At 60.9% G+C, this 25,840-nt stretch overlaps 17 protein-coding genes across 17 annotated transcripts; 9 read left to right on the plus strand and 8 right to left on the minus strand.

Moving 5' to 3' along the window:
* Positions 1-218: 218 nt before the first annotated feature.
* On the plus strand, positions 219-965 carry OT_ostta15g01580 (unnamed product; the record flags this gene model as incomplete). Its single annotated transcript, XM_003083261.2, has 1 exon — positions 219-965. The coding sequence occupies one exon, from the start codon at positions 219-221 to the stop codon at positions 963-965; it is 747 nt and encodes a 248-aa protein (XP_003083309.2).
* A 74-nt stretch (positions 966-1,039) lies between these two features.
* OT_ostta15g01590 (PDZ domain) lies at positions 1,040-1,519 on the minus strand (the record flags this gene model as incomplete). The annotated part of the gene is made up of 1 exon (XM_022982406.1): positions 1,040-1,519. One exon carries the CDS (start codon positions 1,517-1,519, stop codon positions 1,040-1,042), a length of 480 nt encoding a protein of 159 aa, XP_022841161.1.
* A 1,275-nt stretch (positions 1,520-2,794) lies between these two features.
* On the plus strand, positions 2,795-3,841 carry OT_ostta15g01610 (Ribosomal biogenesis regulatory protein; the record flags this gene model as incomplete). Its single annotated transcript, XM_022982407.1, has 1 exon — positions 2,795-3,841. One exon carries the CDS (start codon positions 2,795-2,797, stop codon positions 3,839-3,841), a length of 1,047 nt encoding a protein of 348 aa, XP_022841162.1.
* A 721-nt stretch (positions 3,842-4,562) lies between these two features.
* OT_ostta15g01620 (Acyl-CoA N-acyltransferase) lies at positions 4,563-5,114 on the plus strand (the record flags this gene model as incomplete). Its single annotated transcript, XM_003083264.1, has 1 exon — positions 4,563-5,114. The coding sequence occupies one exon, from the start codon at positions 4,563-4,565 to the stop codon at positions 5,112-5,114; it is 552 nt and encodes a 183-aa protein (XP_003083312.1).
* Positions 5,115-5,160: 46 nt separating this feature from the next.
* Positions 5,161-6,981, minus strand: OT_ostta15g01630 (Nucleotidyltransferase, class I, C-terminal-like; the record flags this gene model as incomplete). Its single annotated transcript, XM_003083265.1, has 1 exon — positions 5,161-6,981. One exon carries the CDS (start codon positions 6,979-6,981, stop codon positions 5,161-5,163), a length of 1,821 nt encoding a protein of 606 aa, XP_003083313.1.
* Positions 6,982-7,201: 220 nt separating this feature from the next.
* On the plus strand, positions 7,202-8,113 carry OT_ostta15g01640 (unnamed product; the record flags this gene model as incomplete). The annotated part of the gene is made up of 1 exon (XM_003083266.2): positions 7,202-8,113. One exon carries the CDS (start codon positions 7,202-7,204, stop codon positions 8,111-8,113), a length of 912 nt encoding a protein of 303 aa, XP_003083314.2.
* A 57-nt stretch (positions 8,114-8,170) lies between these two features.
* Positions 8,171-8,941, minus strand: OT_ostta15g01650 (Ribosome-binding factor A; the record flags this gene model as incomplete). The annotated part of the gene is made up of 1 exon (XM_003083267.2): positions 8,171-8,941. The coding sequence occupies one exon, from the start codon at positions 8,939-8,941 to the stop codon at positions 8,171-8,173; it is 771 nt and encodes a 256-aa protein (XP_003083315.2).
* Positions 8,942-8,999: 58 nt separating this feature from the next.
* Positions 9,000-9,895, plus strand: OT_ostta15g01660 (Mitochondrial substrate/solute carrier; the record flags this gene model as incomplete). Its single annotated transcript, XM_022982408.1, has 2 exons — positions 9,000-9,217; positions 9,250-9,895. 2 exons carry the CDS (start codon positions 9,000-9,002, stop codon positions 9,893-9,895), a joined length of 864 nt encoding a protein of 287 aa, XP_022841163.1.
* A 97-nt stretch (positions 9,896-9,992) lies between these two features.
* Positions 9,993-10,754, plus strand: OT_ostta15g01670 (unnamed product; the record flags this gene model as incomplete). The annotated part of the gene is made up of 1 exon (XM_022982409.1): positions 9,993-10,754. One exon carries the CDS (start codon positions 9,993-9,995, stop codon positions 10,752-10,754), a length of 762 nt encoding a protein of 253 aa, XP_022841164.1.
* Positions 10,755-10,852: 98 nt separating this feature from the next.
* On the minus strand, positions 10,853-11,863 carry OT_ostta15g01680 (Urease accessory protein UreD; the record flags this gene model as incomplete). Its single annotated transcript, XM_003083269.2, has 1 exon — positions 10,853-11,863. The coding sequence occupies one exon, from the start codon at positions 11,861-11,863 to the stop codon at positions 10,853-10,855; it is 1,011 nt and encodes a 336-aa protein (XP_003083317.2).
* A 97-nt stretch (positions 11,864-11,960) lies between these two features.
* On the minus strand, positions 11,961-12,767 carry OT_ostta15g01690 ([NiFe]-hydrogenase/urease maturation factor,Ni2-binding GTPase; the record flags this gene model as incomplete). Its single annotated transcript, XM_022982410.1, has 1 exon — positions 11,961-12,767. The coding sequence occupies one exon, from the start codon at positions 12,765-12,767 to the stop codon at positions 11,961-11,963; it is 807 nt and encodes a 268-aa protein (XP_022841165.1).
* A 204-nt stretch (positions 12,768-12,971) lies between these two features.
* OT_ostta15g01700 (Urease alpha-subunit, N-terminal) lies at positions 12,972-15,494 on the plus strand (the record flags this gene model as incomplete). Its single annotated transcript, XM_003083270.1, has 1 exon — positions 12,972-15,494. One exon carries the CDS (start codon positions 12,972-12,974, stop codon positions 15,492-15,494), a length of 2,523 nt encoding a protein of 840 aa, XP_003083318.1.
* Positions 15,495-15,632: 138 nt separating this feature from the next.
* OT_ostta15g01710 (Sodium/solute symporter) lies at positions 15,633-17,765 on the minus strand (the record flags this gene model as incomplete). The annotated part of the gene is made up of 1 exon (XM_003083271.1): positions 15,633-17,765. One exon carries the CDS (start codon positions 17,763-17,765, stop codon positions 15,633-15,635), a length of 2,133 nt encoding a protein of 710 aa, XP_003083319.1.
* A 799-nt stretch (positions 17,766-18,564) lies between these two features.
* Positions 18,565-19,386, minus strand: OT_ostta15g01720 (Urease accessory protein UreF; the record flags this gene model as incomplete). The annotated part of the gene is made up of 1 exon (XM_003083272.1): positions 18,565-19,386. One exon carries the CDS (start codon positions 19,384-19,386, stop codon positions 18,565-18,567), a length of 822 nt encoding a protein of 273 aa, XP_003083320.1.
* A 206-nt stretch (positions 19,387-19,592) lies between these two features.
* On the minus strand, positions 19,593-22,208 carry OT_ostta15g01730 (ABC transporter, conserved site; the record flags this gene model as incomplete). Its single annotated transcript, XM_003083273.2, has 1 exon — positions 19,593-22,208. The coding sequence occupies one exon, from the start codon at positions 22,206-22,208 to the stop codon at positions 19,593-19,595; it is 2,616 nt and encodes an 871-aa protein (XP_003083321.2).
* Positions 22,209-22,249: 41 nt separating this feature from the next.
* Positions 22,250-22,729, plus strand: OT_ostta15g01735 (unnamed product; the record flags this gene model as incomplete). Its single annotated transcript, XM_022982411.1, has 1 exon — positions 22,250-22,729. The coding sequence occupies one exon, from the start codon at positions 22,250-22,252 to the stop codon at positions 22,727-22,729; it is 480 nt and encodes a 159-aa protein (XP_022841166.1).
* A 180-nt stretch (positions 22,730-22,909) lies between these two features.
* On the plus strand, positions 22,910-25,798 carry OT_ostta15g01740 (HECT; the record flags this gene model as incomplete). Its single annotated transcript, XM_003083274.2, has 1 exon — positions 22,910-25,798. The coding sequence occupies one exon, from the start codon at positions 22,910-22,912 to the stop codon at positions 25,796-25,798; it is 2,889 nt and encodes a 962-aa protein (XP_003083322.2).
* Between the last annotated feature and the right edge of the window lie 42 nt (positions 25,799-25,840).

The following is a 25,840-nucleotide window of genomic DNA, read 5'->3' on the forward strand; positions in this document are numbered from 1 at the left end:
GCGCGGGCGACGGGGGCGCGCGCGCGCGTGGGCGCGCGAGCGGGCGCGGGAGACGGAAAACGACGGCGAACGAGCGTGCGGTGAATGATGGGCGCGACGTCGCGCGCGCGCGCGCGATCGAGGCCGTGGACGCGCGGGAGGTGGGCGGGGACGACGCGCGTGAGACCTGGGGACGGGTGGGAAAGGGACGAGGGCTCGCGCGGGGGGTGGCGAAGAAGATGGCGCGGGCGCTCGCGACGGGACGGGCGGAGATGCGCGCGGAGGAGAGGAAGGATGGAGACGCGACGAGCGACGGTGCGGTGGAGACGACGGGTGATGCGGGTGGTCGAACGGGCGCGTCGACGTCGGGGGCTGCGGAGGGGGCGTTCACGCCGAGAGTTTCGGCGGCGTACGCGCACGCGTTCCCGGAGGCGAGCGCAAAGTGTTGGTGCGTCGACGTCTGGGACGAAGAGGGGGTGAAGACGACGATGTCGATCACCAAGGCGGTGCCTAGGGTGCGGAAGATTCAAATTACCGCTCGCACGGAGTCGCCGGTTTTGATCGAGGAGGAGGTGAAGGCGATTGTTGATGAGTGGAACGAGCGCACGCGCATCGAGCGCGCGCGAAGAGCCAAGGCGAGACGCAAGGCGGCGGAGGCGGAGCGAAAGGCCGAGGCGGAGACGGAGACGGAGGTAAAATTGATAGCGGAGTCAGTCTTATCGGGCGTCGACGACGACGATGGCGGCGAGCGGAGAAAGATGGCCCCGCCGCCGGGATTCCGCCCTCGAACGCCGCCGGGATTCGCGGAGCCAACGTACAAGGTCGTGCACGTCCCAGTGGTGGATCCCGCGATGGAGGCTCGACAACGCGCGCTCGAGGCACAAGTCGCGGAGCTTCAAGCGCAGTTAGCGGCGCAAAAGGTTCAAGGTGGAGGATTCACCACGCGAATGCCGAGCGAGGCACGCATCGGCGGGCCGCTCTGGTGAGATTATTTAATGATACCTAAATTAACAATATTGCTGCTACTGCTGCCGCCGCTCCTAAATTCTAATAATTATACTCACGCCCCGTTTTCGTCGTCGCATCGTTGGAACTCGAGCTTCATCTTCCTCGGGGCTGGCCAAGTCGAGATGGCCGCCATGACCGTGTCAAACTTTTCGCCTCGCGTGGCGAACCGAATTTGCTCCTCACCCTTCTTCACCGCCACACCGCCGTAATCCATCGTGCTGTTGAACACGATCGCCGAGACCGCGATCAATCGATCGCCAACACTAATCAAACCAGATTTCTCCGCCGCACCCTCCGGGAGCAACTCCTCGACGAATATGTTGCCGTTTTTATCCTCGGCGAGGTACATGCCGAGTGGTTTCTTTATCTCAACTGCGTACCGAGCGCACCCGGGCGGGACCGGATCGGCGCTCGGATCGGACGCATTCTCCGCGGCTCGGGCGACGTATCCTTGTCCGCGCGGACGTGTTGATGGCGAACGCGTGGCTGTGAAACATTCCGCGCGCCGTGGACAAACCGCCGCGCTCCGCATACTGCGATGAAGTGATCAGAAAAAAAGTCGTCAGTCGTAACGCTCGTTGTCTCTCCTTTTGTCTCAGAGAGTATGGTCACAAAATATCCACATTGGGTATTCGGTAAAGTTTTTGGGTATAGGTTTGATCTTCCTCGACGAGGACGACGAGCGTAGACGCCAAAAAAAAGTGGAATCAGGATCGATCCGACTGGATCTACGACGACGACGACGACACGTGTAGCAGGGGTTCTAGAGGCCGTTAGCGATGGAAGCGCACGAAGCCCGCTTTACCCAAGCGTTAATGTATGGGCGTTTTGAAACGCGACCGACGATGGTGATCGCTCGGCCTCGTAAATCGTGACGCCCAAATAAACCGTGTCGCCGTCGTCGAAACCAAATATCAGTGTCCGTCGCGTCAGTGCTTCGTAAATCTTTTTCACCGCGCCGAAACGCGTCAAAGGTGTCCTAAGATATTTTTAACGAAGTCATCATCCACGACAAACACCGCGAGAGAGATCCCTTCCCCGATCGCGTCAGTGAATCGATGCTCGTTTCAAGGGACTCGGCTGAACGTCCGAGTCCTCAAGTGAACTATGCCTTGATTCAAACATCACGCGCGTCGGGTCACGACGGATCCCTCCCGAATCAACGACGCGCCGCTCTACGAAGCCTCGGTTTAACGAGATTCACAAGTTTGTTCGTCACCGTTCGATCGGATGGTACGGACAAGTGCTTGTCGTCATCGGCTCCGCGTCGCGCGCCGCGCTCGCGTCGCGCCCGAGGTACCCTCGCGCGCCCACTTCCAAAATCCATCCCATTCCCTCTAAACTGTCCGGCTCGCGCCCAGGCGTGGCGGAACGCGTCCGCTCGCTTACCGTGCGCTTCGCCGCGTCCTCCATCCCTCGCGATTCGCCGAAACACACGCGAGAGACAAAGACACGTGCGTTCAATGTCGGCTGGACTGAGCGCCGCACCCGCGATCGCGTCTTCGCGCGGGGCGGTGACTCTAGTGTACGGTCCGCCGTGTCGCGCGAAAAAAACACCCATCGACCCTCGCGCGCGTTCGATCGACCCGTCCGCGCGCGCCCGTCGCCGCGCACCTCCGCGTCCGCGTCGCGCGATCGCGATTCGCGCCACCGCTCGAGCATCATCCATCACCGCTCGATCGCGCCTTTCGATCACCGAGATCACCGGTCGATCACGCCTTTCGATCGACGTCGCGCCGTCGGTCGACGCGCGCCGCCGCCGCCCACGAGCGCGGTCGCGCGTCGACCGCGCACGGCGACGGGCGCGATGTCGACCGCGACCGACGCGCGGGCGTCGGTGCCGTCCGCGCTCGAGGTCACGCGCGCGCACGCGGGGGCGCTCGAGCTCGATCTCGGGTCGCTGCTCGCGGAAGATGTCGTGTTCGACGTCCGCGCGGTGGCGGCGGCGACGGGGACGACGCTGGACGGCGCGGCGCGGGAACGTGGGAGAGACGTCCTCCAGCGCGTGATCGCGGAGTTGTTCGCGTTGCCGAGCGAGAGTGATGGGAACGGACGGTTCGCGCAGTTGCCGGAACCGACGACGGGGTTCCCGAGAGCGCGGGCGTTGCCGCCGAGCGAGACGCCGCTGACGAAGTGGGAGGCGTTCGCGAAGGAGAAGGGCATCAAGAAGAGGAAACGAAGTAAGGAGACGTTCGATGAACAGAGTGAGGAATGGAAACGGCGGTACGGGTATAAGAGGGTGAACGACGCGAACGACGTGATCATAGCGCCGGCGAAGATGACGGATGTCGTCGGGAAGACGGAGGACCCGTTCACGCGCGAGGAGCGAGAGAAGCGAGAGCGAACGCAGAAGAATCGAGAGAAACAGGATAAAAACTTGATGCGCGCCGTGCAGGAGAAGGGTGTGAAGGCGCTGCCGCCGACTTTACGCTTGGCGGTGACGGGACAGAAGGACTCGGTGGGGAGCGGTAAGCTCGGGAAGCGCGAAATGGTACACGTCGCGTCGCGCGTCGCGCAATCCACGGCGTCGATGGGTAAGTTCAACGCCCCCGTCGCGGGCGATGAAAAGATAAAGCTCAAAAAGGGCGCCAGAAGACAGTTTGACGATAACCTCGACACGGAGAAGACTCGAAAGAAGAGCCAAGAGATTGTCGAAAAGTTGCTCCTCAAGGAAAAGGCTGGCGGTATGGTCGACGTCAACATGGCGGCGAGAAAGATTCAACAAGAGAAGGAGAAGGCAAACAGGAAGAACAAATCGAGCGGAAAATCTACCGAAAAGAAGATTGGCGGTAAGACGGGCGGCAAGACGGGCGGCAAGACGGGCGGCAAGGTTGGTTCCAAGTCGAAAAAGTAGAGCGAAAACAACGTTCGCGCTAGCCACATGTATTTCCTTCCAGTACCGGTAGTTCTCGAGTCATCCGTTCACACCGCGATCGTGACGAAATGTAACGACACGGCCATGAACGAACCGCAAAGTCTTCCGCCTCGAAACATTTGCAGCAAAGTCGGACATTTGACTCGTACGGTACGGCAGGCACAAAACAACCACCGTTCACGTGCGTGCTATGCTCGCATGCGGTTTCTCGAGGGAAGCGGAGGTACAGAGTCAGCGGTGGACGCGTGTGCCAAAATTGCTACAGGAAACGATAACTTTTGTGATAACTTTTGAATGGGTTTTTATCGGTGAAGTTTTATATGTTATATGAGTATATTGTACAGGAAACGATAACTTTTTGTAATGGGTTTTTTATCGGTTTTATATGCAAAAAATGAGCTGCAGTCGACCGCTCTACCACTGAGCTAAGAACCCACGCGTAGGCGCACGGATGCGCTACGTCACCACGAGGCAGGGCCCTCCGAGAATTGAACTCGGGACCTGTCGATGTCTCCGATGTAATACCTGTTGATTCCCGCATGATTGTATGGGACCAATTACCCGTGTAGACATAAATTCTGACCGGCCGTCGCTCCAGACCTCGTGTCGCAAAAAGTACGGGTATTTCCAACCACCGCGACGCCACCGACGATCGCGCCGCCGCCCCGTCGTCGTCCCGCCGCCCCGTCGCGGGATTCGAATGTCCACCGTCGCGGAGACGTTTACCGGCGACGCGGCGATATTCGCTACGACGTACAACGCGTGGTGTCCATCGAACGAGCCAGGGGCATCGTCATCCCATGAATGGGTCGTCACCGTGTTGCCGCGACCGCGTGACCTCTCGCGCGCGTGCGCGTGCGGCGCGCTCGAGGGCGCGCGCGATCACGCCGAGGCGTGCTCGATGTCGGTGCTCCCGACGCGGCGGGAGATGGGAATCATGCGCGACCTGGTGATGGGCGGCGACGGGGATGAGGGACGATTGCGCTTTGCCTACGCGCGCGTACGACGGGACGACCGGACGAAACGGTTCGTCATCGAGCACACGTGGACGCCGGAGACGCTCCGTGGACGAGGGCTCGGGAAGAAGGCGGTGCGAGGGGTGGTGGAGTTTGTGAACGCGTGGTTTCCTTTGGGAGACGCGTCGTACGGGACGTACGAGGATCGCGTGACGCGCGCGCTCGAGCGCGTGGACGCGACGTGTTCGTACGCGAAACGCGCGCTCACGGAACTTCGACGCGAATCTGCGGCGTGATGGCGTCGTTGGCTACATCAACTCTTTGTTGTAAATCATCTCTAGATCATTTCTTAGCCTTGACGACTTGCGCGAAGCTCACCTTGATTCCGGCTCCGCCCGATTTTCCACCCACCGCGGTCGACTTGTTTTCCAACTCGTCGTGGGCGAGCATGGCCAATCCCGCGACCTCATCGTGATCATCGGCACGAATTTTTGTCGGGGCTTTGTCCTCCGTCGCCGCCTTCTTCGCCTTGGGTTCTTCATCATCCGCGATGTTGTTCTCGTCCTCGGAGCCGCCGTCTTTGCGTTTCTTGGACGCGGCTTCTGCGGACACTTCGCTCTCGTCGTACACGTCCTTGACGTATCCGTCGATCTCCTCGCGGACAAATCCTGGCAGGTCTTTTCTCTTGACGTGCCTCACCATGGCTTGCATTCCCGGAACCCAATTCGATTCCCCCGTCGCGCGGTCCATCCAAGACGTCACCTGCATCTGAAACTGCTCCACCGCCGGGTTGAGGTTCATCGCCACCTTCTCCTTCTTCTTTAGACTCGACGGGAATAGACCGAGGAATAAGATAACGTGCGTGTTTTCTTCTTTCTCCGGATCCTTGTACCTCGCCGTGCCCGGGTGAGCGAGCATTTGCCCGCCGGTGCAGTTCTCGATGCCCTGAATCAGCAGCTTCACGCGAGAGCCGACCCAACCCTCCCACTTCTTGAAGTCTTCCGCGGTTTTGGCGCTGATGGACACCATGAGGTAGTGTTTGTACATCGTCAGAAAGGACGTCTTGATCCATAAATCTTCCCATTTGCACTTGTTCAGCAGGATGTTCTTCGTCACCTCCTTGCCGCGTCGGAACTCCGCCTTGAGCACCTCGAGCGTGCTCACCGAGACGTTGAACGTCGAGTTCTGGGCCGGGTACGCCGGAGTCAGGATCTTCATCAACTGATATCGCTCCGCCTTGTTTACGCGCTCGTCCCACACTCGCATGCCGGGTAAACCCTCGTCCACGATCGGGACGAGCATCACGGGCGTCGACCACTGCCACGCCGACCACAGTTGGAAAAACGAGTACACGAGCATCGACGACGCGGCGTTGGGGTAGAGCTGACACACACGAGCGACTAAGATGGCTAAGTTGACGCCCCCGAAAAACCCGACGACGTTGGAGTAGATACCTCGTCGCTGTGCCCAAAGTCGAAGCGTTCGCAGCGCCACGCGAAACGCGTCGTGGTTCGGAACCTCTCTCAAGAGCTGATCCGCCACCCGACATCCGTTCAGCGATTTCACCCCGGGATCGTCCAGATTCAACAATACCGACGTCGCGCACACGTCCAAATCCTCCGGCACGCTCGTGTACGACGGCAACGACGTGTACGCCATATCAATCTCGAACCCTCTGAAAACCGTCTTGATCTCCGGCACAATCGCGTCCCGCACCGGCACAATCTCCTCCGTCCCCGGATGCTTTCGCATCACGTCATAAAACGACCCCTCATAATCATTCTCTTCGAATCCAAAGAAATCTTCCTCCCTACTCAGATGTCTCGGTCCTAAGCACAACGTATCGATGTCCGCCGCCGGTCCGTGCACCCCCAACCTATAGCTCCCAAACGTGTACAGGTTACACGACGGTCGCATATCCTCCGTGATCCCCTTCGCCGCGCTCGCCGTTCGCGTCCACTCCTGCAGCAGCGCGTTGAGCTCTCCCAGGACCTCTTCTCTGCGCGTGCACTCCTCTGGGTCTTCGTACACGTCCTCCGTGTGCAGTTTTTCATCCAGGGCGGCGCTCAGCGCGAGATCGCGATCGGTCGGCGGCGCGTTCGATATCACCCGTCGCGGCGCCTCCATCCCCGACGTCGACGCGTGCGAAATCACGCTCGACATGCGCGCGCGGAGAGGGGCGGTGCGCGATCGCGCGCGTCGCGAGGTGACGGAATGACGATTGGATTGCGTCCAAACGCGACCATCATTCGGTGACGCTCATGGCGGTGTCGCGCACCATCTCGGGCGCTTCGGGCGCGCGCGGTGCGCGATCGCGCGCGTCGCGAGGTGACGGAATGACGATTGGATTGCGTCCAAACGCGACCATCATTCGGTGACGCTCATGGCGGTGTCGCGCACCATCTCGGGCGCTTCGGGCGCGCGCGCGACGCGCGATGGACGCGCGAAATTTCACCGAATCGTTTTCATCGTCGCGAGCGCGCTGTGCGTCGCGAGCGAGGGCGCGAAGGCGGTGATGGCGCGACGCGGGCGAACGACCGAGGTGACGATGACGGACGCGTTCGGGGCGAGAGGGACGACCGAGGACGATTCGCGCGCGGTCGATGGCGCGGGAGGGGTGGGGCGACCGCGCGTGGACGCGACGCGCGCGGACGCGCGGATGGGAGCGGACGGGGGCGGGGCGGCGGCGGATGGACGCGCGGCGCGCGACTCGGCGACGTCGACGACGAAAACGGTTCGGGTGAGAGAGTGCGGCTCGCCCGCGATCGATGGGTACGCCAAGGTGAATTTGACGTGCATGGCGGAGAGCGCGACGGCGCGAGAGTGGGATGGGTCGAAAGAGGCGCGGGCCAGACTCGAGGCGCGCGTGGAGCCGCACGCGTCGTACGACGGCATCGCGGTGCGGTGGGGGATCAATCACACCGTGAAGACGGCGGAGGAGTGCGCGGAGCGGTGTCGAGAGCATGAAATTCGACCGAATGGACGCGGTGCGGAGGTTTTACCGTGTAACGTCTTCGTGTACTGTCCGCTGAATGTGGACGCGGACCGATGCTTTGAGGCGGACGCGCACGAACACTTTCCGGGCGACTGTTGGCTCAAATTTAGCGAAACGCCGGAGAACGTCGAAGTGAATCAACGCGGAGCGAACGACGCGCCCGGGTTCGTCAGGGATGGTAAAACTTTCGCGCAGCGACACCCGAACGCGCCGAATTTGACGCACTGGACGAGCGGCGTGCTCCTACCGCCAGACGTCGAGAACACTCCGGGGACGCTCGGACCGCGAGCGCAGTGGTGAATTGATCGTTGATTTGTTTGCGTTTTGTTGTATCACTACTAGGGCATAAAAGGCTACCTAAGACTCTCTTCGACGTTTCGAGCTCGACGAGGACGACGAACTACTGGACGAGCTGCTCGACGAAGACGAAGAACTCTCGTCCTCCTCCTCCTCCTCCTCCTCCTCCTCGTCCCAGTCGTCCTCCTCCTCGTCCCCATCCTCCTCCTCGGCGTCACCATCACCATCATTCGACGCGAGCAACATTTCGCGTCTCTCCTCTCGCGCTAACGCCTCCTCCAACGCGCGCTGCGCCGCCGTCGTCGCGCCCTCGAATCGAAACTCCAACCTCGGCGTGTGCTTCAGCGTCAACATCTTCGACACCATCGTTCGTATCTTCTGCGCGTTCCGCTCCAGCGCCCTCCCAGCGATGTGTTCCTCACCCACGCGCGTGCTCCCGTACAGGACGTGCACCGTTTTAAAATCTCTCGCCACGCGCGCGTCCATGACGTTTACGCCCGAGCCGTCGAATTTATGCGCCAATTCGTAATGAATCACGTGCGTCAGCGCCTTTCGCACGCGCGCGCTCTCCCTGATCTGCGTCGCGTCCTGCCCGATCGCGCTTCGCTCCGCCTCGATCGGTCGCGTCCGCGCGCGCGTCGACGCCCCTCGCGTCGTCGTCATCCCATCGGTCGACGCCCGACGCCTCGGCATCATCATCATCATCGAATCCGCGCCCATCGCCGCCCCCACCGCGTCCGCGCGCGCGCGCTCGACCGCGCGCGCCGCCGTGTCCGCGCGCGCGCCCACGCGCGCGCCCTCGCGCGCGCCCGCGACGAGACGCCGACGCATCGACGCGATGCGATGGGGCGTCGCCGAATGCCGACATTCGTCAACGCCTCGCCCGGTGATGTCGCGCGACGCGCGTCCCGGGACGTCCACCGCGCCCGCGACGCGGACGTCCACCGTCGCGCGCGAGTGGGCGGCCGCGGGCGCGGGGTGCGCGCTCGCGGATACGGTGTTCAATCCGCTGGATGTTTTAAAGGTTCGCGCGCAGCAGAGCGGTGCGAGCGCGCGCGCGCTGGCGCTCGACGCGATCGCCCGGGACGGGCTCGTGCGAGGGTTGATGCTCCCGGGTGTGCTCGCGACGTGGATGCGAGGGATGTCGTACACGGGGTGTCGCATCGGGATGTACGCGACGCGGCGACGGCGGCGACGGGGGACGACGGCGACGGCGTCGGCGTGCGCGTCCTCGCGGGTGGGCTCACGGGTGCGGTGGGGGCGTTGGTGTTTAATCCAATCGACGTCGTGCGGGTGCGGATGCAGTCGATGACGTGCGCGCACGCGAATACGATTGCGGCGTTCGGCGACGTCGCGCGGCGAGAGGGCGTGGCGGGCGGGCTCTGGCGAGGCACAGGGGCGTGCGTGGCGCGAGCGATGACGCTTTCGGGATCGCAACTCGCGACGTACGACGTCGGTAAGCGATGGCTCTTGAGGCACGGGTACTTCAGCGAGGACGCGCCGCCGCTGCACTTCACGGCGAGCTTCGTCTCGGGAGTCGTCGCGCAAACCGTCACGCAACCGGTGGATACGCTGAAGACGCTCGTGATGTCCGTCCCGAGCGGTGCGGGTGAACGAAAGGGTGCGTTCGTCGTCGCGCGCGATCTCGTCGCCGCGCACGGCGTTCGAGGTCTCTACCGCGGCTTCGTCGCCGCCGCCGCGAGACAAGGCCCGGTGATGGTTATCCAAATGCCAATCGTCGAGGCGCTCAGAAAAGTCCTCGGACTCGGCACGTTCGGGAGTTAGTATTCATAGATCACGTAATATTATATTTATTCATGCAGGCGTGCGTGTTCACCCATCGACGCGAGCCGACGCGCGCGCCGCGCCGTCGCCGCACACGATGACGCGCGTCGCCCCGTCGCCCGCCTTCTTCCGCGTCTCCACCGCGCGTCGCCGCCCCGCACGGCCTCGCGCCCACGCGCGCGCGTCCACGGACGACGACGACGACCGAGAGACCACGATCGATTTCTCCGTCGACGTCCAGAAGGAGTTCGAGCGCGGCGTCAAGTTTGGCCTTGAAGAAATCCGACCGAGATTCTATCCGAACGCCGTCTCGAGCGCCGATCGCGGGTTACCCATCGCGGACGCCCTCGTCGCGACGTCCGCGCAGGTGGCGCTGGCGGCGGTGACGCTCGCGCTCGGTCGATGGCGACCGAGCTGGTTGGTCGCGGCGCCGGCGCTCGGCGCGCGCGGGTTCGCGTACTTGCCGAGCGCGTTGGCGCACGGAAGTAAACTGGCGGCGGTGTGGACGGTGGGTGGATTGGCGGGACGGGCGTACGAGAGAAAGGCGTTCGATGGGACGTTCGAGGAGGCGATCAAGCGCACGGTGCAGGGTGGGTGCTTCGCGGCGGGTTTGCTCATCTTGTTGAGCCAGGCTGAGGCGCGCGCGCGGTTCGCGCAAGAGGGGTTGGGGGAGCCCGTTCTCGGGAATTCTCCCGAGGGCGACGCGATATTGATTAGGGCTGTCGTTGAACTCTTCGTTGACATTGCGAGCGAGGCCACGGCGTTAGTGACGTGGCGGGCAATTCGATGGAACACGTCGCCGACGGATCCAATGTCGCTCCTTCCGGACGCGTCTTTAGATGACGATGAGCGTCGATGAGAGACCGTAGTTTTAAAGGTTTCTCGTTCAGTTGTATTACTAAAGCTGGTCTATTGGTACCGTACAAGTGGTTTGATACATAGGATGAGGATGAACACTCAGGAACCGCCGCGCTCGTCGTACGGGGGTGCGCCGAGCTGGGAGGCGAGAGGGGCGAGGAGCGAGCGGAGGACGTCTTGCACGGATTCTGTATCCGCGGCGAAAAAGCGGAGAACGACACCGGGATGTGGAAGGGGTAAGTCGCTCGCGGAAACGAATAACTTCGACTGAGGGTCGGTTTGAGTGAGGTCGTCGGCGGAAGCGCGCACCCAGGACGCGCCGCCGTGAGCCATGTGGCGCGTAGCCAAAGCGCGGGCCCAATCACCGCACGATTTCGCGAGCTCCCGCACGCGCGGACCGATTATGATGAGCGATGCGAACACGTTCGCCGCACCCATTCTCATCCCGAGCGAGACGTCGCTGTTCAAAGAAACTCGCGAAGACGCCTCCAAGCGCGTGGCTTCGACGACGACGGGTTCACCGTTCACCGTCACGCGCGTGCGCACGTCCGCCCTCTCAAACGCCCATCGCTCGTTCCCGTACCCGATTCTACCCGCCGTTATCCAATCCACGCACACACACGATCCATTTTCGTGCATATCGATTGTCTGCGTCTGTCGAAACACCGCGTCGGCGAATACTTGCGTGGGATCCGGCAGCAACGCCAACAACCCCCCCTGTCCGACGCTCGCGTACAGCGCCGACGTGGTCTCTCCCACCTTCCACGCGTCATCGCCCTCGCGCGTTTTCACGTCGTCGTTCCATCGTCGTGTATCGTGTTTATACACCTTTTGCGTCCCTTGCGTCGCCATCGCCAACGCGCACTCGTCGTCCACGCGTATCGTCGCCCCGCTCGCGTCACCGCTCACCAACCCGCCGCCCATGTTCACCGCGTACGCCCACGCGCAATCGCACGCGCTGTCGATCCCACGCTTGGGCGTGAGTATCTTCACTGGGTACTCGGCGTAGCATCGCGTCACCGTGGACGTTCCGGCGGCGCGCGTGACGTCGAGCGCGGCGATGGCGCACGCGCGGCGCGCCGCGGGGTCACCGGCGAACGCGCGATGCATGGACGCGCACGGGAAGACGCGACGCCACCGCGTGGTCGCGATGGGTGGACGAGCAATGACGACGCGCGGGCGAGGCGCGCGCCGGGGCGGATGAGGATTAAAAGGGTTTCTCCGCGCGACCGGTGCGCTCGGACCAATCGGCGAGGATGTGCCGAGCGATCTCTCGCACGCCCACGCCTTTCTTGACCTGCGCCATGACCACCGGACCGTCCTCGCGCTGGATCTTGGCGTCGCGCTCCATGACGTCGAGGGACGCGCCGACGGCGTCGGCGAGCTCGCACTTGTTGACGACTAATAAATCCGCCTGCGTCACCCCAGGTCCACCTTTTCGCGGAATTTTATCACCGCCGCACACATCAATGACGTAGACGATGTAATCCGCGAGCTCTCGCGAGTAATTTGCCGCGAGATTATCGCCGCCGCTCTCCATCAAACACAAATCGCAATTCGGATACGCCGCCGTGAGCTCTTCGACGGCGTTCAGATTACTCGATATATCTTCCCGGATCGCCGCGTGCGGGCACCCTCCCGTCTCCACCGCTCGTATACGATTCGCGTCGCCCAACGCGTCGTTCGCGATCAAGAACTCTCCGTCCTCCTTGGTGAAGATGTCATTCGTCACGCACGTGACGTCGTACGCGTCCCGGAGCGCGCGACACAGCGCCAGCGCGAGCGCCGTCTTCCCCGTCCCCACCGGTCCACCGATCCCGACCGTGTACGCGCGATCGGCGAACGTTTGCCCGCGCACGGTCGACCCCTTCCGGCGCTTCGCGAACGATCCGGGTCCGTACAATCGCTCGTGTCGATGCGGTTTCAACCCGTCGTGCGCGTGCGACGCACCGAATTCCACGTCATCGTTCCCGTCCGCGTGCGCGTGCGCGTGCGCGTGCGCGTCGCCGGACATCGCGCGCGCGCGCGGAGAAAAATGACCACCGTCGATGGACGATCGCGCGGCGCGCGCGCGGGCGTCGCCGCGCGAGCCGGGCGTCGCGCTCTCGCGACTTCCGAAAGGTCGCGACCGCCGTCGCGCGCCGCGGTCGACACTACGCCGCGCGCGCGACGGCGACGGACGATCGATCGATACCGCGCGCGGGCGGAGGGTTTTTACATGCGTCTCACGCCGTGTGAGGTGGATAAACTGGGCGCGCTCGTCGCCGCGGGGCGGTTGGCCCAACGACGGCTCGCGCGTGGAATTCGCTTGAATCACCCAGAGGCCGTGGCGTTGATCGCGATGCAGTGCGTGGAGTTCGCGCGAGATCCAAATTTCGTGATACGCGGCGATGCGCGCGCGCTGACGGCGGCGGAGGTGCAGGATTTGGGAAAACGCGTGCTCGGACGACGACACGTGCTCGAGGGCGTCCCGGAACTCGTGGGCGACGTGCAGATAGAGACGACGTTCGACGACGGAACGAAGTTGGTGACGATTCACGATGCGGTATGTGCGGATGAGGTCGATCTCGAGCTCGCATTACTGGGATCTTTTTTGCCGAAACCGAACGCGGAGGCGTTTCCGCCGGCGGCGAAGGAGAAGACGCCAGCGCCGGGGGAGATTTGTACGTCGAAGGATTCTTTAGAACTCCTGGCGGGAAGGCTGAAGCGAAAATTAAAGATAACGAACACGTGTGATCGACCGATTCAAGTGGGAAGCCACTATCACCTCATCGAGACGAATCGGTTTCTGAAGTTTGATCGCCGGCGAGCGTACGGAGCGCGTTTGGCAATTCCGAGCGGCACGGCTGTGCGATTTGAGCCGGGAGAGTCGAAAACCGTGTCTGTGGTGGATATCGCGGGTAAAAGGGTCGTCAAAGGTGGGAATAACTTAGTGAATGGACCCGCAACCGCAGATAGATTAGAGGAAGTCATGAAACGGGTGATTGATGGCGGATTCGGGCACGCCGAAGCTGACGATTTGGGTGAAGGCGAGGCATTGATGATCCCGAGACAGAAGTACGCGCACATGTACGGGCCCACAGTCGGCGATCGCGTACGATTGGGAGACACGAACCTTTACATCACCCCCGAGCGTGACTTGACCATGAAAGGTGAAGAATCTAAATTCGGCGGCGGTAAGACGCTTCGCGAGGGGATGTCGCAGCAGGCGGGCGTCGGCGACGCTGATTCGCTCGACACCATCATCACGAACGCACTGATTGTCGATCACAGTGGTATCTATAAAGCTGACATCGGCATCAAAGATGGTCACATCGTCGGTATAGGTCACGGAGGGAATCCAGACATCGCCGACGTGACGCCTGGGATGGTTGTCGGCGTGAATACCGAAGCCATTGCCGCGGAAGGGTGCATTGTCACCGCCGGAGCGCTAGACACGCACATTCACTACATCTGTCCGCAACTATGTGTTGAGGCTGTCGCTAGTGGTATCACGACCCTCCTTGGTGGCGGTACGGGACCGGCATCGGGAACATGCGCGACCACATGTACGCCCTCCGCTGCGCACATGCGGTTCATGCTCGAGACAACGGATACGCTACCACTCAATTTCGCGTTCACTGGCAAGGGAAACACCGCGTCGCCAGAAGGTCTGCATGAAATCATTAAAGCTGGTGCTGTTGGTATGAAACTACACGAGGATTGGGGCACAACACCGGCGGCGATCGACAACTGTCTCACCATTGCAGAGGAGTACGACGTCGCCGTCACCATTCACACCGATACGCTCAACGAATCATGCTGCGTTGAAAAATCTATCGAGGCGTTTAAGGGTCGCACCATTCATACGTATCACTCAGAAGGTGCTGGTGGTGGCCACGCGCCGGATATTATCAAGGTTTGCGGTGAAAAAATGGTCCTTCCTTCATCCACGAACCCAACGCGGCCATACACAAAAAATACCGTGGACGAGCATCTGGATATGCTCATGGTGTGCCATCACCTCGATCCTGAGATCCCAGAAGACGTTGCGTTCGCCGAGTCACGCATCCGTGCGGAAACTATCGCGGCCGAAGATGTGCTTCACGATATGGGTGCGCTCAGTATCATGGCGAGCGACTCGCAAGCCATGGGACGGGTCGGAGAAGTCATTCGCCGCACGTGGCAAACCGCGCACTCCAATAAAGAACAGCGTGGTTTTCTTGAAGAGGACGCAAATTCCGGTGCGGACAACTTCCGAGTCAAACGGTACGTGGCGAAATATACGATCAATCCTGCCATAGCTCATGGGATGTCGCACAAGGTAGGGAGTTTGGAAGTGGGCAAATTCGCCGACATCGTCATCTGGAAACCGGCGTTCTTCGGCGCCAAGCCAGAAATCGTCGTTAAAGGCGGACAAATTGCATGGGCACAGATGGGTGACCCAAATGCAAGTATTCCGACCCCTGAACCTGTCATCATGCGAGGAATGTTCGGTTCGCTGAAACCGGGGAAGACTTGCATAGCGTTCGTCAGCGCCGCTGCCGCCGCCGCAGATGTCGGCACCGAGTACGGTCTTTATAAACGTGTTGAGGCTGTGGTCAAATGTAGAGGCCTGAGCAAAGATGATATGATTTTGAATAACGCGTGCCCGAAGATTGAAGTCGATCCAGAAACATACGAGGTTCAAGCAGACGGTGTCGTGTTGAAAAGTCAGCCCGCGCAAGAGCTGCCTCTAGCGAGAAGATACTTTATCGTGTGATCGTGTACCGGTACGGGAACGGAAGACGAAGAGAATTACTTTGAAATAAAATATATATTCTCTCATGACAACATCACGCGGTTCGCTCGGGGCGTTCGCCGCTACTTGAGGGTATGTCGTGCATCGATCGGTGACGACTTACAGGTGGCCGGCGATCAGTCTTGCACGGTAACCCGGTTGTTGCGACAAGTTCTCGGCCGATTTCTCGGAGCCCGGCGCGAGAAGCGCGTCGATCTTCTTTTCGAGGACATCCATGCGCATGTGGACGTCGTCGTTGGTGAACATGCCCTTCAAGACGACGGAGATGGAATCCCAAGATTCGTACACCGGCAAGAAGATGATAACCGCGGTGGCGACGGTACCCCAGGCAAGGGCGATGCCGACCCAAAGGTTGAAGTAACCCTTGTTGAAGACGCCACAACCCGCGGAGGTGCCGCAACCCGCCGGGAGCGAGAGGACGGGCCAGAGGATAATCATGACGAAGGTGAAGGAAAGACCCCACTTTTGGATCCACGCAAGCGCGGCCTCGAGCTGCTTTGGGTTAGAATCTTCGTCTTGCTCGAATTCCGGAAGCTTGTCATCGATGAGTTGAATTCGATCGTTCAACGTGCTGAAGTCAAAGTTTTGCGGATCTTGGAAGGACATGAACGCGTGGATAATGCCCGAGGAGCAAATGGCGACGATGTTACCGGCGAGCATCGGGTAGTTCTCACCGAGCGTTTTGATCGTGACCGACTTGTACAAGCCTTGAGCGGTGACGATCCAGGTAATCAAACCGAGAATTTGGCCGCTGATGGCACCGACGACGGCACCCTTGGCGTTCGCCTTGTCCCAAGTCAAAACGAAGGAGATGGGCATGACGGCGGAGCCGATGAAGATACCCATCATGAGGTACACGAAACCGAGGGACAATCCAAGTTCATCGAGGATCAAGGAGAGGATACCCATGAAAAGGCCGAAGGCGACGACACCGTAACGAGAAACACGGAGAATGTCCTCACCCGTGGCGTTCGGCTTGATGTACTTGCGGTACACATCGTACGCGAACAAGGAGGAGACGGCGATTTGCTCGGCGGAGCCCGTGGATACGATGGCCATGAAGAGCATGATAGTGATCGCAGCGGCACCACCCTTACCCATCAAGTGAGTTGCAATGGCGGGCGGTACGAGACCCTTGCCAGCCTCGTCACCGGTGACCGGTAAGTCGAGGGCGACGGTGGCGAGACCCATGGCGGTGGCGAGGGCGAAGGGGATGGTGAACCAAACGAGACCGCCGAGGAGGTATCCCTTCGTGGAGGAGCTCGGCTTGGCCGCGATGGCGGATTGCCAGTAGGATTGATCGACAAAAACGGTACCAAAGTTACCGACGATGTTGATGATACCGAAGATGACGCCACCCTCAGAAAGCATGGTCAAGTACGAACCCTTTTGGTTTTTGGCAACCGCACCGCAGTTTTGGCCAGCGGCCAAGCGAGCGACGCAATCGGCCGAAGTCACGTTGCGCGCAGCTACAGACTGGAGGAGGTCATACACTTTGCTCGGGGAACCGAGACCGTGCTTAGTGTCTGCAGCGTACACAATGTAGATGAAGGTGATGAGAATAGCGAAGATGATGGCGGTGTGGATGTACGACGCCAAGAAGGTCGCCTTCAAGCCACCAGCCATGGTGTACGCGATGACACCGATCGGAATCAAGAAACCAGCGGCGGTGGTGTTCATTCCCGTAAGTGCGTTCACCGTGGCGGCACCACCGAGCACAAGCATCGAAGAAACGATGACGTTGGTCAAGAAGCAGAAGAAGATGAAGACCTTTTGCACGTCTGAGCCCCATCGCGCGTCAATGATTTCGCAAATGGTGTGCGCGTTCGGCGCGTATCGCTTCACCTGGATGGCGAGCATACCGAAAAGCAACACTTGAATCGTCGCACCGGACGCGTACCAGAACGGACCGGAGACACCGTATTGGTACGCGACGTTGGACGACTGCAACAGCGTCGCCGCCCACGTCCACTGGGACACGATGACGGACGCCGTCAAACCAGTCTTCACGTTACGACCAGCGGTGTTGAAGTATTCAGAAGAAATATTTGTCCCTCCGTAACGCTTATCGAGACCCATGACGATCGCCGTGGCGAGGGAGAAGAACAAACCGAAACCGATCACGATGCCGTAGCCCGCGCCCTCAGGGAGCACGGCTTTCCCGCCGAAGAAGCTCGTGTCGCGCACGCACGTGCCGCTCGTGAGCGTCTCATACTGCGCGCACGTCGTCATATCACCAGATATCAAGCTCTCTACGTCTGCGTCGACCCACCGAATCGCGTCGTCGTCGTCGTCAGTCCCCCGATCGCGTCCCGCGCGTCGCCGTCGTCCCGAGGCGTCGTCCCGACGTCATCCATCCGCGCCCGACCCCGTCGCCCGCGCGCGCGCGCGCCCTCACCACCGCCTCCCGCGCCCGGCGACTCGATCCCGTCCTCCCCCGCGCGTCCGTCGCGTCGCCCGCTCGCACCGGTCCCGTCGATCGCGCGCCCGCGTGTGGCGTCTCGCGCGTCGACCCGTCGCTTCGCGTCGTCGTCTCCGGCGTTCGATCGAGGGTCGAGCACGAGTCATGACTCGTCAAGAGTGTCCACACCGCCACACCGATGCGCTGGCGGAACGCGAAGCGACGCGCGACGAAGGGTCGGGGTCGAGCACGAGTCATGACTCGTCAAGGGTGTCCACACCGCCACACCGATGCGCTGGCGGAACGCGAAGCGACGCGCGACGAAGGGTCGGGGTCGAGCACGAGTCATGACTCGCCGAGAGTGTCCACACCGCCACACCGATGCGCTGGCGGAACGCGAAGCGACGCGCGACGAAGGGTCGGGGTCGACACCGGACCTCGATGGGGGTACACGTCGTACACTATGGAACGCGACGGCGATGGGGGTACGTGTCGCGCCACGACGGGACGTGGCGAATTTAATGGATCGCGATCGACGACGCGGGCGCGCGGAGACGTTGGACGGGCGGAGGGGGGGTGACGGAGGGACGCGGCGACGGCGACGCGGGGGATGGACCGAGGTGGGGTGTTTCAGGAGTTGAAGAGGCGCGCGCGCGCGCGGTCGTGCGCGCCCTGGACGACGTCGTAAATCAGCGCCGACGTCGCGGGCGCGCGACGGAGATGATGGATGATGGTGCACCCGTCGTCGACGACGGTGGATGTCGCCGTGCGCGCGGTGGCGGCGTTGAAATCGGCGACGGCGACGGCGCACGCCGCCTCGGCGTCGTCGACGCACCGGCGCAGCGCCGCCGCGGTTTCCAAAGGCCCGCTCGCGTTCAATCGCGTCGCCGCCGAGCACACGTCTCGCATGATGCAGTACACGTACGCCCGTGCGCACGCCTCGGCGTCTAAATTCGCGATCGCGCTCACGGCGCCGAAGACGCACGCGTGGTGCGCCTCGCCCAGGCCGAGCGGCGGCGGTCGTCGCAGCGTTCTTTTAATCGCCCTCAAATACCAACTTCGCTCCTCACCGAACGCCACGATGGACGCTCGTAATAAAGCCGCGCCCGTGCTCGCGCTTGCGCGTCGATTCACGGCGTTCGACGCGCATAGTGCGCCGCACTCAGCGTTCGCCGCGCGCCACGCGCGCGTCGTCTCGTCGTCGTCCTCCTCGCGCGCGTGTTTTTCGTTCGCTCGCACCGCGAACGCGCGCGCGGCGAGCGCGAACGGGAGTTGAGCGTCGATCGCGCTCTGCGCGCACTCGCGCGCGTACGTCTCGACCGCACGCGAAGCTTCGACAGACGTCTCGTCCAGCGTCCCGACCGCCCGCGCGATTCGCGCGGGCTCGAGCCCGAGCGAGTGCGCGAACGCGCCCGTGGGTAACAACGGGTCGATTAAAACGAAGGTTTCCATCCGAACATGATCCTCGCGCGCGAGTGTGGGAACGTGAAGATGGAATCACGGCGGAGACTACTCTTTTCGGCGCCGCTCGCGAATGACGCGTATGACGCGTAGCTCTCGGAAGTCTTCGAACCGACGCCATGTAGCTTTGATTTCTCGTTCGTTTGTATTATTATTATCAACGGCGGTCTACCAGTACTAGTCAAAATCTACACAACTCACTCGTCCCACGCGGAGTCCGCGCTGCCGAGATTCTCATTTTCTTCTCCTCGCGCTCCTCGCAAGTGCGGCGGCACCCACTTCACCGCCGAAGGTGCCGGGCGCTCCGTGTTTTCGCTCGAAGCATCAGTCGACTTGGTGAACGCACTGTCCATCATGATCTTCCCTTTGGGTTTCGGCGGTGCCTCGGGCTCGGGCTCGGGCTCAGGCTCGGGCTCGGGCTTTGCCGACTTGGCGTTCGCACGCTCCTTCTTGCGCTTCTCCGTCAAGAGATTACCACCCGAGAACTCTTGACGCAACATGTCCTTATAGTCGTCAAATGAACCGTTGAAAACGCTGACGCTGCCCGGGACGGGAGGGTTGGACGTCATATCACCCTTTTTGACGATCCAAATTTCGTCGACGACGAGAGAAATCAGACGCTCGTCGTGCGAAACAAGCACGACACCGCCCTCGAAGTTATTCAGAGCCATGGAGAGCGATTCAATCGTCTCCAAATCGAGATGATTCGTTGGCTCATCCAAGAGAAGGATATGCGGTTGTTTCCAGGCGAGTTCCGCAAACGCTAGACGCGACTTTTGCCCCCCAGACAAGACGCGAATGGGCTTCGTCGCGAGCTCGCCTGAGAGACCGAATCGACCGAGATACGCTCGAGCCGTCTCGAGTGGCATCTCCGGGTCGAGACGCTTCATGTGTGCGACAGAGTCTTGCTCTGGATCCATTGTCTCGAGGTGATGCTGCGAGAAACGCGCCAGTCGAAGCTTCGTGTGACGGTTGATCCAACCTTCAGTCGGCAAAATGTCACCCTCTAGAAGTTTCAAGAAGGTTGACTTACCGGCGCCGTTCGGACCTACGATGGCGACGCGAGAGTCCATGTCTAATCCAAAGTCCAATCCTTGGTACAACGTTTGGTAACCCTCGTAACCGAACGCGACGTTCATCACCGAGATGCACGGCGGCGGTAACGGCGTAGCCGATGGGAAGTTGATGCGCAGGTACGGATCGTCGTAATCCACGTCGACGCGCTCGGACTGTAACTTCTCGAGCATCTTCATGCGACACTGCGCTTGACGCACCATTTTCTTGTGACCTTGACCGAATCGAGAGATGAACTGCTTGAGAGAGGCCTCTCGCAAATTCTGATTTCTCTGAACCGCCTCCTCGTTTGCACGGTGCTCGGCGCGCACCTTGAGGAAGGTGTCGTAGGAACCGCCGTAGTATCGCAGTTTCTTATGGTGCAAGAAAATCGTCGCTGTCGTACAATCGTTCAAGAAGCCGCGGTCGTGAGAGACGATGAGAACTGTCTTCTCCCATCTGCGCAAAAACTCTTCGAGCCACGTCAAGGCGTGGACGTCCAAGTGATTCGTTGGCTCATCCAGGAGCAACAAATCCGGCGTCATGAAAAGTGCCGCCGCGAGAGCGATGCGCATGCGCCAGCCACCAGAGAACTCCTTGGTCGCTTTCTGTTGTTCCTGAGGATCGAACCCGAGACCGCCCAAGATCTGTCCAGCTCTCGCCAAGGCGGTGTCCGCGTCGATTTCGTCCAGGCGCTCGTACACCTCGTTCAAATCGATCCCATCAATCTTATCGATCTCCTCGTCGAGCATGCGCTTCTCGAGATCGAGCAGATATAGCCGCTCTTGATCCGTTTCCACCACGGTTTGCAGCGCCGACCGCTCGTCCGGCGACGCCTCTTGCTCGACGTGAATGATGTGCAAAAAGTCGGGAAGTTTTATCGTCTTCTCGGAGATGGCTCGCAGGAGCGTCGACTTCCCGCATCCGTTACGACCGACCAAACCGTACTTGGTCCCGAACACCAGCTTCAACGTCCCGTCCTGAATCAGCTCGTCTCGACCGCCGTAGAGCTGAATGCCGGTCATATGAATGTCCATGTTGCAGTTGTTCCGGCGGTTCGCGTCCGGTCCGCTTCGAATGTGGAAGCCCAAATCTTCCGAGCTCAACCGCCCTCCGTTGGCCTCAATTCGCGCCAATCGCTCGCGCTCAAGCTTCGCCTCGCGCTTCTTCTTCGCCTCCGCCTCTTGTTCCTGCTTCACGCTCAGCATCTTCCTCGACTTTGCCTTGCCTCGCTTCACCGTCTCCTCCGGAAGCGTCTCGCCGTTCGCCACGCGTTCGCCGTTCTCCCTCGCCCGCTTCACCCGCGCGAGCAGCACTCGATACTGTTGACAGCACTCCATCGCGCTTCTTCCCTCGACGCCAGCCGCGATCGCGCTCCATCGCGCCTCATCGCTCTCCGCGTCGTCCGACGCGCGGACGCCTCTCGTCTTCAAGCCCTCAATCAGCGCCAAGTCCTCGAGCTCGGTCCACGTCCCGTCCGATGTCTTCGACGACGCCACCGCATCGCCCGCGGCATCGTCCTCGCCCTCGCCCCCGTCCCCGTCGTCGCCGCCGTCCTCTCGCTTCGCCGCGCGCGCTTCGTCTCGCGCCGCGCGTTTCGCCGCGAGGAGCGCCTTCTTCGCCTCCTTTTCTTGTCGTTTCTGCTCCGCGAGCTCCGCCTTCTCGCGCTCCTTACGCGTGCTCATGTCCAACGAATCGTCGTCCGCGATGCCGCGACGGGCGACGTCGCGACTCGACGACGCGCGTCGCCGATTCGCCATTGTCCCACGCAGCCGTCGCACCTCGGGACATGCATGACATCATGACGCGCGTCGTGCGCGGCGTCCGCGTGGTCTTGACCCCCGACGCCGACGTCGTGGACCCGCGAGACGTCGCCGCGCGCGCGCGCGCGAGCGATCTCGCGCGCGAGCTCGAACGCGGACGTGACGCGCCGATGTCCGCGGGTCACGCATCGCGGTCGGCATCATCAATCGTCGATCCAATGCTCGACGTCGACGCGTGGACGACGGCGACGACGGCGATGGACGAACGTCGCGAGCGCGCGATCGCGGAGACGCGCGCGGTGACGACGTGCGACCGAGAGACGGCGGCGCTGGCGGTGGATCTGGGGGAGGCGTGCGGGTGGGACGGCGGCGGGCGCGCGGATTTCGCGCGGGCGAGCCGAGAGTTGGCGCTCATGGGATTCGATGACGACGACGGACGCGCGAGCGGGGCGTTGGGCGTCGCTGGATTACGCGTCGAACGCGCGGTGGAAGTGTGCCTGGCGCGGGAGAGATCGTGAGCGTTGACGAGAGACGCGCGACGCGCGCGGGCACGGCGCAACTGTTTCGACGCGCCGACGCATTCATCGTTGTAACAATACCTCACTCAGCGCCGCACGCGTCGACGCGCGTCGGTAGATGAAGAACGCATAGGAGCGAATCGTGTGGGACGTCCGACGCACGGCGCGCGGGCGCGCGTGATGAACTTTGACGCGCGGGAGCGAACAAAGGCGAAGGCGAGCGCGGCGTCGAAAGATGCGCTCGTCGCCGCGTCGCGCGACGCCCGGGAGCGACGAGCGCGCGAGAGAATGTTAAGCGATGCGGCGGTGACGTGCCAGCGTCGACGGCGAGCGAGTCGAGCGAGACGGGACGCGGAGAGGGCGATGCGGGAGACCCTGGACGCGTCGGCGACGAGCGGGACGGTGACGACGGATGCAATCCAGGCGCTCGTTCGAGCGAAAGTATCCGGGTGCGGTTTAGAGAGGGCGTTTAAAGTGATCGCGCTCGCTTTGAGGGATAAGGAGACGATCGCGCGGATGTGTGATTTGGCGACGAGAAGAGCGCTTTGCGTGGAAGCGCTCGCGACGTGCTCGAACGCAGAGGCTCGAGAGCGAGTGCCGGCGCTGGTCGCGTGCGGCGCCCGATTGGCGAGCGGATTGTGCGAGAGGGACGAGAGATTGGCGTCGAGTCTGGGAAATCGCGCGTGTGAAGCACTCGCGGCGGCGCTAGGTGACGAGCGGTTTGGTGGCGAGCACAGAATGGACGTCGCGCGGCAGCTCGCGTCGCTTGCGCTGATGCCTCTCGATAGCGATCCTCGATCGAATCGCTCGCACATCCGCACATTAATTCGTGTACCACGATTGCGTAAAAACCTTCCGGGCGAGGCAGTACGAAAATTCGATGAACCGAGGACGATGCGGTTGATGTTGGAGGCTTGCTCGGATGGTTTTAATCGAGACGCCGACGTTGCGATTGAAAACGTGATGGAGGCATTGTGCGACGGCGATGCGAGTGGGAAGGGTGAGAATGTGCGATTATTTGCGACGGAGAACGATGAAAACGCGTTCTTGGCCCTGCGTGCGCTCACCGGTTTATCCGCAAGCGCGCGGACGCAGATGCCTGATTGGTTTGACAAACTTGCAAAAGCTCCGGGTTGGCGCACGATCACTGTCAGTGCATTGGTGGAGACGTGGTTTTTGACTGCATTAATCAGTGATAAGGACGGAAAGCGAGTAAGCTCGCCCGAGAAAGCGGCAGCGGCGACCAGTCTGTATGCGGAACTGTCGCGCGCGAGTGCGGAAGGCGTGTACGCGCCGTGCGCGTTCTCGTCCGGATATCTGCATTCTTTATGGAGATATCTAGCTCGAAAGCTATCGCTTTCCAGTGAGGTGATGAGTTCCGATCACAGTGCGTGGGTCGCGAAGACGTTTGAGCGCGATGGCGTCTTGGACCTTGCTCTTGACGAACAAGAGCGATTCGCGTTCTTTTGCTCTGCGTACACATATCGCCTAATTGTCCTCCGGGACAAGCAATTCTTCGATGAACAAAAGCCATTTTCGCTCAGCGAACAACGGGCAATTGCGGTCTCGGTGAACACTCTATGCGTGCGCTCGCACTTGTCGCCAAAGTCGCATGAAATCACCATTGAGATGCGAAGGACGCTAAGTGCTGCGAGTAAATTACTGCACGCGCTCACCACGCGTGATGCGCGACGTAGTTTTGCGCCGCAAGGGATGTGGCTCGCTCCAAATACGATAAAGCTTCAGCCTACGGTGGCCGCTTCGACATTTCAGTCATACATCGAGAATCGATCAAACTTTACACAAATTACAGGTTTGCTCGATGATTGTCCACACGCCATCGCGTTCGACGATCGGGTGCACATATTTCGTGAGCTCATCAAGGCGGATAGAAACAAAGCTGGATTTAGACCTCAGGCAGGTGGCGTCGATGCCGAGCACAGGGACTCTTTCGTGCGCCCGGTGGCGCAGATGACGCTGAGACGTGAGACGGTGCTCGAAGATAGTCTGTCGACAATTTTGTCCCTCGGCTCCAAGTCACGCGGCCGGATTTTGGTTAAATTTGTCAACGCTGCGGGACAAGAAGAGGCTGGCATCGACGCCGGAGGACTTTTCAAAGAGCTGTTAAGCTTGGTCACCGAGCGAGGGCTCGATCCCAATCGTGGGCTGTTTACGACAAATTCATACGGCCAAGTCTATGTGTCTCCAAGAGCTGGAGACACGCATGAAGGTTTGTTGCTGCTGGAAATGATTGGAATCATGATTGGAAAGGGTATTTACGAGGGCATACTCCAAGATATTAATATGGCTCCGTTCTTCGCGGCGCACATTTTGGGGACACCTCGAACGATTGACGACATTCCAAGCCTCGACGAGGAGCTCGCACACTCCCTCGTGCAAATTCTGGAGTACTCGGGCGATGTTGCAGATCTGTGTCTCGATTTTACGTGTAGCGAGGAGGTGTACGGACAACTCGTGACGAGAGAGCTCGTGCAAGGTGGGCGCGAAATCGACGTCACGTCCGCAAACAAACTTTTGTACATCCACTTACTCGCAGATTATCATCTCAACCGGCGAATAGCGACGCCGATGAATGCCTTCATACGCGGGCTGAGGACTATAATCAATCCTCGATGGATCGGATTATTCAACGCTAAAGAGCTGAGCCTGCTCCTGAGTGGCGGCGAATCCGCTATAGATGTGGACGACTGGGAGCGACACACGCGGTATTCTGGCGGATACTCCGCGAGGAGCACCGCGGTGCGAAACTTCTGGCGAATTGTGCGCACGTTCTCCCCGGATCTGCGACAAGATGTGCTGAAGTTTGTCACCTCTTCTCCGAGACCACCGCTCCAGGGATTCAAGCATCTCAATCCCCCGTTCGTGATCCACAAGGTGCCGTGCGAGGCAAGCGTCTTTGCAATGTTTGGCGGCGCAGACGTCGGTCGACTTCCCAGCGCCAGCACCTGCTTCAACATGCTCAAGCTCCCAAACTATCGCAGACGGTCGACGCTCGAAAAATGCCTCGAGTACGCCGCCCGCTCGCGCGCCGGCTTTGAGCTCAGTTAGTCGCCGCATGACGTTTTGTATTACGTTGTATCATCGCGCCAC

Source organism: Ostreococcus tauri, assembly GCF_000214015.3.
Source record: "Ostreococcus tauri WGS project CAID00000000 data, contig chromosome 15, whole genome shotgun sequence".
NCBI classification, from domain to species: Eukaryota; Viridiplantae; Chlorophyta; class Mamiellophyceae; order Mamiellales; family Bathycoccaceae; genus Ostreococcus; species Ostreococcus tauri.